The sequence below is a fragment of the Pygoscelis adeliae genome, unplaced genomic scaffold (genome assembly GCF_000699105.1).
Source record: "Pygoscelis adeliae isolate BGI_AS28 unplaced genomic scaffold, ASM69910v1 Scaffold175, whole genome shotgun sequence".
Taxonomy (NCBI): domain Eukaryota; kingdom Metazoa; phylum Chordata; class Aves; order Sphenisciformes; family Spheniscidae; genus Pygoscelis; species Pygoscelis adeliae.
The window spans coordinates 4226945-4238119 of record NW_008824941.1 but is presented as its reverse complement, the minus strand read 5'-3'; the positions used below and the strand labels follow the sequence as shown (position 1 = coordinate 4238119).

The 11175-nt window shown below is 34.3% G+C and overlaps 1 protein-coding gene across 1 annotated transcript in view; it reads left to right on the top strand.

Annotated features, from left to right (window-relative positions):
• Window positions 1–11175, top strand: part of PFKP (phosphofructokinase, platelet) — a 47195-nt gene that overhangs the window by 30153 nt on the left and 5867 nt on the right. The window contains exons 15-17 of the mRNA XM_009325560.1: window positions 345–432; window positions 1366–1518; window positions 11163–11172. Coding sequence (XP_009323835.1) covers window positions 345–432; window positions 1366–1518; window positions 11163–11172 — 251 coding nt within the window. The remainder of the gene's footprint in view (window positions 1–344; window positions 433–1365; window positions 1519–11162; window positions 11173–11175) is intronic.

Genomic DNA, 11175 nt, shown 5'->3' with positions numbered 1-11175 from the left:
GTTTTAAGTCTTCAGTTTTTTTTTTTTTAAATCGTTACATTCCAACTTGGTTATCTTTATAGTATTGTACCAGCTCTGAAGAGATAATGAAAATGGGAGTCAGGACGTCAACTTAAAAATTTCCTGGGGTCCTTACACTTAAAAGGATTGCAAACCTATAGTTTCTTTACAGTTGACATGATTCCTTACTGGTTGTCAGGAAGAATTACTTGTATAGATAAATATGTAAAATGAAAAATACTGCATACTGCATTGCCTGCTCAGTTTACTGTTTCAGCTTAGTAATTAGTTCTTATTGCTGCAGAGTCTGTAAATTGTTTTTCTTTTGGTTTTATAACTTTTAGTACCCTTCCTGCAAAATATTTGGAGAAGATTGCTGACCAGATGCGCACTAACAGCATTAACGCCCTTATGGTTATTGGTGGATTTGAGGTACACCGAAATGTCTAATTATGTCTAAGTAGAGTAGAATTCCTAACAAAAGAAATAGACGATTTTAATTTTTACCCAATCTTTGTGTAAAGTGCAGTTGGTTATAACTATATTTGATACACAACACAACTAGTGTTTAGGATCAGACGTACTGTCAATCACTGATTCTGTAGAAAGTTGACATTCGAGACAGTGACTAGTAACTGCAAAACAGGATGTGCTAAATGGATAAATAAGGTGAGATAGCATGATAGTATTTTTGTATTAAAAAAAAAAGACTTCAGTAGTGCGAGTGCCAGTCTATACTGTATCGATACTTAGAACATACTTCCAGAAGTTCTTGACCTTTAGTAGTAATTGCACTGTGGTCCCTTATTTAAGCCACTCTTTCTCACATAGCACATTTCAAAATCTGTAATTGATCTAGAGAATTGTTTTCTTTTTCTTCTGTATTTCACGTTCATTTCATTTTACCAAAATAATAAATTTTTGAAATCTTGATTCAGGAGAGTATTTTGCCAACTCTTCCTAGAGAAGAACATGCTTATTTCTTCTTGATAAGGAATGAATCATCTGCTTTTTCCAACCTGTTAGGCATGGTTAGTTCAGGAATATTAAGATTTTTGAATGAGGAGTAACAGTACCTGAAGATTGGGGAACTAGTCTGCATTACGTTTCTGTTGTACAAAGCACTTTGTTATGTCTAAATTCCCTTGAAAATGAATGTTCTATTATTTGTTTTCAAATGTATACCTGTTTTTAATGCTTTCTTTTTTGTGTGTGTGTTAGATTTTAGTGGTTCCTTAATGCTTGGACTTGCTGAAGTGTGCTGTGGTAGAAATGGCTCCCCCTTTGGCCCTTTCCATTTTATCATTCCAACTTTGCCCTTACTTTATTCATTCTAATTTTTCACCCAATGCCTGTGCCCAACAGGCATACCTCGGACTTCTGGAATTGTCAGCTGCCCGAGAGAAATATGATGAATTCTGTGTTCCAATGGTTATGGTTCCTGCAACTGTATCCAACAATGTACCGGGTTCAGATTTCAGCATTGGTGCAGATACTGCTCTGAACACTATAACTGATGTAAGTCTATTCTGGTGTGTGCGCTTACTAACAAAGCAGTTCTGGTTAAAACTGACTAAATTGGCTAGAACTGGATATTTTTATAGACCAGAACTTTGGAAATGTAATCTGGAAAACAATACAGTTACTTGATATAGCCACTTTTATGATACCTATTTAAAACAGAGAAGCTTTAGGATCCCAAATGCTTCCATTAGGTTTCCTCTGAAAGGACAATGACCTGTAAATTTGTAAACTACAAAATAAGATGGCATGTATCTGTTGTATATGGAAGAAAGAAACCTAAAGCTAAGACGTGATGATCATTTATTTAATCCCTATTATATGTAAAGTATCAGTATACCCAGCTGTAAAAAAACACTGGGTGATTGTTGCTCTGTTCAGAGAGAGATCCTTATTTATGTATGTAACATATTTATTTCTCTAATAGAGAATGTAAGATCCATATTTCTCTAACAATAGGAATTACATGTATTCTACTAATAAACAGATTTTACAAAAAAGAGTTGAGACATATTATGAAGCATTTTTAAAAAAATCAAATCCAGTAATACGATGTAAATTAAAAATGGATTAATACTACACTCAGTTGGGTAGAAAGAGCATTGTCAAACACCACACAAAAGAAATTGTCAGGCATGTGCATTTACAGTTCATCTGAATCATTTCAGAAGCATTAATCCATCATACCTCCACTAAGAAGAGCAATTCTGTTTCTATATATTCTGACATCATTTTGTCTGAAACAATAACAGTAACATTACACTTCCTTTTTTTTCTCTTTTCAGCATAATCTACGGACACATATGTATTGCAGATACAGTTGCACAGTGTCCATATTTTAAAACACAGAAAAGACCTAATAAAGCATTTGTCTTCAAAATTGAATTTATGTTTTCACTTATAAAGAAGAAACAGAATTATTTCATAATTTTCTTACTGAATTACATTGAATTACCGTATTATATTACAAGTTCCACTTTCTGATTTTTGTCTCCAGCCATGTTGGATCCAGAATGTAGAATTTTTTTTCACTGATTGTACATATTGAGCTACATTTTAAAATGTAAAAAAAAAAACAACCAAGCATGGTGCTCATGTAAAGTGGGAAAAGAATTTCAAGTTGCTTTTGAAAATGAAATGTCAGGTCTTCTATCACTTAGATATATTTGAAGATTTTAATAACGATACTATTTTCAGGAATTTGAAGGATTTCTCAAATGCTGTCAACTTCAAGAACACTAACATAACTTTCACCTGTTTTGTTTTTTTACCATGCCAACATAAATATTTTTTTCTTCAGCAAAATAAACTCTTCAGTTAGGAAATTTCAGTTTCCTTAACTGTTGCCTTGAACAAGACTGTAAGCTCACTAAAATTTATCTTGAACATATTCTTTATAGATGACTTAGGTTATAAATGTTGATGTTTCCAGTTCTGGTAAATAAAAATATCTCTCCAAAATGATTGGTCACAGATTAAGGTGAGTAAAATGATTGTGCATAACACCTACTTTTCTTTTCTTCTTAAGCTTTGTTTACCTAACTGGCTTCTTTTTATAGATTATGTCATGTAGAGTGGGATATATCATAGTCAGTCTCTCTCTCATTGTTGTGTTTTGCTTTATACTTAGGTTTCTAGATATCATCCACCTTTGTTAGATAATAAAATGTTAGTATCTCCATATTTTCAATGCAGTAGTTGAAAACTTTTCAAACTGATATTTTTTTACTAATAGCCGCCACCTTGTTTTTGCATTTTATTTTGGCTAGATTTTCTCTGAAATAAATATGAAATGTAATGGCTTTGCAAGATTTAGATTTAATCCAATGGCAAATTAAGTTTTGTTCTTTTTTGGGGGGAAGGAGCAGATTTTTGTGTTGAGGAAACACTTCTGCTTGGTATCTCTTCAGTTTTCTGCTCTGATTGTTTCATCATGATTCACTAAAACTGATAATGAAAAATGTATCCTTTCATTCCTGTGTTGTATGTTCAGATCAGGTTCAATAGTGATGATGCCCCCTATTAAATGTGACTGAGACTCAATACAAGTCATACAATTGACTGCGGTAAATGCAAGTAGCAAATGGACATGAATGTCATTAAATCTAGTTTAGATCTAATGCTAGATATAGCATTTTTACTCTTGCCACTATTAAGTCAATAAATGCATCATAGTTTTCAATGCTCTCAGATTAGTACCTCTTATGAACACCAAAATGTCATCACACAAGTTTTTCTGTGGTACTGTTCTTACCTCTATGTTCTTGACAACTTTTAGTAAGGTAAGTGTGTTTCTGTTGGGTAATGAGGCCTTTGTTAGTGTTTGGCATTACTAGACAATGTCAATGTTAAGTTGTTTGAAACTTGTCAAGGCATGTAAATGGTACCTTAAGACATTTGCAGATAAAATGTGTTAAGATGCTGCACTTAAAAAGAAAAACAATAAAAATCAGGCCAACAGATACATAACATCTGAATGAGAGATTAGGCAAGAGTGTGCTTTTCCCTAAGTCATAAATAGTGGCTGGTACATTTCTCAATAATTAGAATTTAGATTCTATAACAGATTCTATGACCCTCTTGAAATGCTCCATTTTTTCCATTTTTGCTTTAAAATACAGGCTTGTAATCAGTTGAATAGTAGAATTTGGTTCGTCTTTTGAAGAGTGTTTCAAATTTATCTTATGCTGTATTTTTCACTTCAATTTTCAGAATATTAGTGAGAAAAATTGTCAATGAAAACTCCACAATATAAAATACCTGGGAAAAGCTGGAGGTTTCTGTGCCTTTCTATACCTAAGGGTGTGCTTAAGGCTCGTATATCTAGATATAGAAAATAAATTGTTTAGGATTGCAGGATAAGAACATGAACTTTGACTTTTCTGTGAAAAGAAGCATCAGTTAAAATAACTACCATAATAAAAATACCTATATTCTCAACTTCATATTGCTAATCCAGCGGAATGAATAGAATATTATTTCAGATAGCAGACCTCTCGAATGTGACAAGAAAGAAGTGTTAGTTTTTTTCCTACATAACCATGAAGGATAGAAATGTCTTTTTAAATGAAAGTTGGGTTACTTGATCAAAAAGAGGCACTAGCAATACATTTTGCAGGTGGAACTAAAATGTAGAAACCTACTCTGTAATTAAGCAGAATGAATAAAAAGTTAGATTCTCTCAGCTACAGAACACGGAAAAAGAATGGAAAGGATGAAAATTTAATTGGAAAACAAAGCCTATTGGTGGGCTAGAAGAAGCTGATGGAAAGCAGAATAAACCAGAACAAGGTATGGAAGAATATTAATTTGATTTAGGAGATGTAGAAGTAAATGGGGAAATGAAAAGAAAAGGTATCAGCTAGAGATGGAGGAAAATAGAACCTGAAAAAGGAAGATGTTGAAACTCTCTAATATGTTTCTTTGAGAATCTGCCTTTTCCTTTGATGAAAGGGAAGGGGGTACCGGTTGATCAATTGGTTTTGTGAGAAAAAGAATAGCAAACAGCCACAAAAAAACCCTTTCTCACTGAGGAGCGAATAAAGCTACAGTTAAGAGTGTCTTAATGCAGTCTCCATGCAGTTTCCTTTCCACACAGACTCCTGTACCCTCCCAGTGCTGGTACTAGCACATGTGGCTCCATATTAGTCTGAACTAGGAAGCTGAAAGTTAGCCTGGCCAAGCTAGCTAACCGATTAAATTATCATCCAGTTCAGTCCTAGCAACAGCTGGATGTGGAGCTAGGGCGGTCAATCCATCCCTTTCAATGGCCATTTGCATTTAGGTCAACATAAAGTCAACAAACCACGGTCTTTGCTTGAGTGCATGTATTTTTATAAAGCATCCTTGATTATGACAATACCCTTTTTAATTATTAAAACCACCAATCACTTGTTTACCCTTTATAATTATTAAGTGACCCTTTATTGAAAGCATTTTCATATTTTGCTGCAGTGATGCAAAGATGTTGCATATAATCATCTAATGCTCATGCTTGGTGAAGGTACAGTCTTTGGATATGTTTGCTGAAGTCACTTGCATCAAATAAAATGGCAATATTTAATGCAAGTAAAACATATCTTAACTACATCTTAACATATTATAATTAACATATTATAAATACAGACTAACCAGTTGTGTTAGTTATTGCTCTAAATCTCCCTTCGACTTGGTTTCCCAAAATTCTCAATTTCAGAGAAACTCATGTTTTGCAGATCTCCAGGAAGCCATGTGGTTTTACCAAACCACTGCGACTCAGTGTACATCTTTATTTTTCAGCAGAAAAAAAAAAATTCAAAGCAGCCTGACTGAGCTGAGTTGGGCTAGGCAATTACTGAAATTTTCTCAGTCAAGTCTCAACCACTCAAAAAAAAAAAAAAAAAAATCCATTTGTTGCTCTTCTGGCTATACTGCTTCTCAGAGCTACAGGTCTGAAAGTGCAGTCTTTTAGACTGTATTTCAGACTTAAACTGGAGATGCATCCTAGCACTGATCTTAATTGAAAGATGCACTTAAATACGTGAGTAGAGGTAGACTTTAGAAAGTCAGTTTGCACTTCATGCACCTACTGCCATATGTCCTGTCCTTTCACTGAACAGGATCTGCTTTATATAGGGAAAACAAGAGAGCAGAACTCTCGCAGGTGAATTTTTTTTCCCCATCCCTTTCTCCTAAGTTATTACTTAAATCAGTCACTGTCTAGATATTTGTGGAGATAGCTTGATAGCTATCTAATGATTTGATCTGCAATAGTTTGCTTCTCTGAACTGATTTGAGAAATTGAAAAGATGAGGCTTCTGTGAACATCAGTCCTTTCTGGGAGAAAGAGATTAAGAAAAACGTAACATACTATGTAATCAGGCTTTCTTGTGGAGAGTCATTGTGTAGGCAGTTTGAAAAATTGCCACGCATCATGAGAGATGCTGATTGGTTTAGATTAGGAAGAATTGGAATAATGTAACTAAAAAAATGTTTACTGACTTAAAACAGCTGCACAATCTTAACCTTTAAGTATTTTGACATTTATTAGGAACACCTAATCCTTTTCATATGATGATTTATTTTGTAGTATTTGGAATCTTCCCAAGGGCCTACAGCTGCTTTTCAAAGAATCTTTGAACTATACTTGCAAACTTTACCAACTCGTTCATGTGCAGATGTTCCTAGATTTTTCTGGGACTATGTCCAGTCTGTGTGCATAGAGGCAGATGTGTGATGTTGATAGAATCTCAGAAGGCATAGTCAAAACTTTTTTTTTCTTGGTGGAAATAGATGTGTGTCTTGACTTTATAGGATAACATAGTTTTTAAAAAAGAACTTTCTTTAAGCATTCCTTCAAGTTGTAGGTGTTTTACTAGTTAACTTTCTAAACTCCTTAACATGTATCAAACTTTATTCTTTAAGTGGTTTCTTGTGGAATGATTTCCAGTCTACCTTTATGCTGTCTTTTTCTGCCCAACTGCTTCAGACCTCTATGCTGGGGCACACTTCATGTTCACTCTGTATTAACTTGCACTAATCTTCTGCACTTCTTCAAAGAGCATTGTGCCAATGCAACCCCAGTGCACTGTTGTGGTATGTACAGGATATCCCCCCACTCCCCCAAATAACTCACCACTTGTATTTACGTGGGCCAATGGACAGCCAAATTTACCATCACATGCAAGGAGTCATTAGCAGAGCAATCCAAAGACAAGGAATGTGTCACTCATACTTGTACCACTGCTTCAGGCCTATGAAAGTTGTCTGCAGCTACACGAGGCACGTTCCCGCTTTGAGGAGTTTTGCGTACCTATCTGTGTGTTGCCTGCTACTATTAGCAACAATGTGCCAGGCACAGACTTTAGCATTGGTGCCGACACTGCCTTGAATGCTATTGTGGAGGTAAGACTGTGTATCTTTTAAAAGTTAAGATGATAAAATGCATAAGATGAGGATACCTAAAGACCTTGAAATGTCTCGTTTTCTAAAATAATTCATTTACTGTGGGTTTTTTATGTTGTATAGTTAAGAAGATTTCCACGACTGATTAAAGATTAACCTAATAAAAATTAGTTATGTTGGATGTTTATGCTTGGGGACTTTGTTTTGTTATCCAAGACTGCTGCATTACTGCTTAGGACACTGGCTTTTACTGAGAATAAAATATTTTGCTTGCTTTGATTTTGTTTTTTTATCTTACACAGTTCCTCAGCATTACTTAGGTGAAAAAAGAAAGTACATGTTTTATAAATAAATGCCACATTTATTGCATGGGCTAATGACTGAGCTCAGTGCAGTAGAGCAGCATTTTAAGTACATGGTTAACACTAAACACATGAATAATCGCATAGACTGCATTAGGCTTAACATACATTAAGTGCATATAAATGCATGCCTAGTATAAGCAGCGAAGTCTGTCACTGATGCTAACTAAACAGTGTGAGGCCAGAACTTGCTATGAATGAGTTTTCCATTTCAGTCAGAACAATCAGTTTTCTAGTTTTAGTCTGCCATAGCTTTTTCCCTTGGGTACAACTGCTATATGAACTCTAAGTTCTTTACTGTCCTGTTGAGTCTGCTGTAGCTGTAGCAAAAGGAACTGAGTTGAGGTCTAATGCAAACAAATGAGTAAACCTCTGAACAGCTGAGTTTTATCAAACCCCTCATTATCAATCCATGTAACTAATTATGAAGTAATTGGCCAAGAAAGTCAGAATAGAGATCCAGGGGTTTGAGAAATGTAGGTTTGTTTTCCTGCTCTGATACAGTGTTATTTATTTATATAGAGTGAAAAAGCTCCAGTAGGTAATTGAAAGAGCTGTGTCAGAATATATTATGGCTTGGTCTTTGGGAGATGCAATACAGCATCCCTGAGGTGAAGATGACCTAAGATGTAGTGTGGGTAAATTGTAGCAATACGTTCGTAGGCAGGACAACAGGTACTTTTACCACTCCATTAGCTGCTTCCCCCTTACCTACTTCTATAAATGTCAGGCTGAGTCTGCTAATTATGACTGAGACCACTTCTAACAGTGATGTGCCTGTACAAGTGAAAGCATGAAAACGCAATGGGAAAAAAATGATCGTATATATTGCTGCTTCCTCTTATTTCACTGTTTTTATTATTAATTTTAATTGCAATTTGTACAGCTTCCAGCAGTGCTCTCAGTAAAAAATAGAATGAAAATGGTTGTATCTACTGAATTTCATTATGGTTAGAATGTTTAGTTTATGCTAAAAATAGCGTAAAAATAAAATTACCTGTTGATTTGGTGAAGTTTTGAATATCAGATTTTTCACAAAGCCAGCTCAGTTCATGTAAAAGCTCAACTAGGAATGGAATTCCAAGGAGTGCTACAAAAAGAGTCACCACGCTGCCATGTTTAAAACTTCTGAAACCTGCATGAGGCATTTCAGCTTTGGCCTTTCTAGCCTATGAAGTAGTATAGGAATTAATGATTCTTTAAAATCCATCTGTGCCATTTTTGTATTTGGGTATTTCTGTCTCAGTCATTCTGAGAGTGCAAGAATAGTAGAAAGTTTCTGCTATGTTTCTTACAGTCAAGAATAGAAATCCTTCTAAATAAATCTAAAGTGAATAATCCCAAAAGCAACTAATGATTTACATCCTTGCTTAGAACTTAGAGCTTCTCAAAAGGCAGAAAACTTCATTCTACTACCAGTAGCTGGAAAAGTTTTTTAGAAAGCTTGGCATTTACAGATCTTTTACGTCTCTCAAAATGAAGGAAATCTTTGCGTGTGTATTTATTTCTTCAGTGTCTCAAGCCAAGATTTTTTTATATCATAAGCTAAACACATAGTATCCATCCAGTTCCAGGCAGCTTTTTAAAAATGAGTTAAAATTGGTTCAGTGCTGCATCTGCCACTATTAAAAGTAATAGGGATTTTTATAAATTTGTTACTGTTTGCCAGATGCCAGTATTGTGCAAAAATTCTTATGAAACCACATCTGGAATGGGAAATAAAGTGCTTGAGGACATTGTAAAATCCAAGACAGGTAAAAGAAAGTGTCGTTTTGAAAAGCTGAAGTTCAACATAAGCTTTTGTGATGTAATTTGTTATGGGGATACTTCCTGCTTAGGATAACAGAAAGCCAGTCCATATTCTGAATAAATTCATGTGAATTCTGTGCATGTGTGTATGTATACACATAACACGCACATATGCAAATATATAAATAAAACATGTATAAATTAAATTGCGTGTATCTTTTGGTAGCTAGACCTAAATAAATGCATACACCGTTTTTAGTCCTTCAGTGCATTAAACCTTATGATGTTGGAAGTTCTGGTCTTCTACTACGTCGTTTTCTCACGTATAAATTCATTATTTGTTCTGTGGTCTGTTAGATATATTTTTAAAGACCATATTGTTCACAATTTTAATTTCAGCTTGAAGTATTACTTTGTTAGCTGAGTGAAGGTTCTGGTTGTAAACATCTGTAAAACAGAAATACCTCAAATATTACAGCATCTGCAGTTACTCATTCAGAAAATCAGTAAGGCGTAGGGATTTCTTAACGTTATCGTAATTCAGGTTTCAAGATGATGAACTTCCCAGGTACTTTTATTTCTCATTTTTACTAAACAGAACTGGTGTAGGGACAGTACATCAGTTTTGCAAAATTCTTCTTGTCACCAACTCTGGTGTAACCTATTTATTTATTTTTAAGACAAAGAAGGAAATAGTATCTTTTTCTTGCTATTACTTGCTTTCTGGAAGGAAGATACATTATCTGATGACTTTAAAATAACTTTGAAGGGTAGAAAAACTCATTCAAGGAAGTGAGAGTTTGTCAAATAGCTTTCTGAGTATTATTAAAACTTGGAGATGCATAGTAACCTAGTTCCCAGGTTTCTACATTTTCCTAAGTTTCCTAGGTCCTACCACACTGGAGGTTTTCTCTGTTACTTTCTAAGTCTCTTAGGCAGTTCTAATAAATGTTGGTGTTAATTGGTGGCATGTAAGCAGCGGATCTCTTTGTAGAGATCATTTCTTATGCTGGTCAGAGTAAGATGCAAGTGGAGATTGCAGTCTTTTTATAGTAAGTATGCACCTATTAATGAAAACCCAAAAACATTTTAAAAAAAAAAAGCTCCAGTAGTGCTTGGATGAATTATTTTTATGTGGATATCATTATTGGAAAGTAAACAGAAGGGCAATACATGCTTAAGACTTAAGTTTAAGAAACTGTAACTGTTAAGTGTGGTTGGGAATGCGATGAGTTTCAAAATCAATACTAGGAAGAAATAAACTCTTAAAGCAAAGAGAAACTTACTCATACTGGAGCTGATTAAAAAGCTCCTTTATATCTATTAGAAAACTATCACAACTTTTAATTCCATGCACAAACTAAAATTAATTCTTGTTTTAGTATTTGCAGGAAGCAAATAAATAGGAGTTGATAGTAGCAAAACACTTTGTTTTGACTGTGGTGTTCAATGGCTGATTTATAAGAATTACTTTATTTGGTAGTTATTATAGTTAAATGGGTTATACTATGTTGGAATTTTTAAGGATGTATTTTTTATAAATTCTTTAAACTTTTACCAGTAAGTGACATAAAATTGCATGACATATGAAAACATAGAAATTCAGAGTTTTTTCATTTAAACTTACAATATCTTGTCTTTGATTAGACGTGCGATCGCA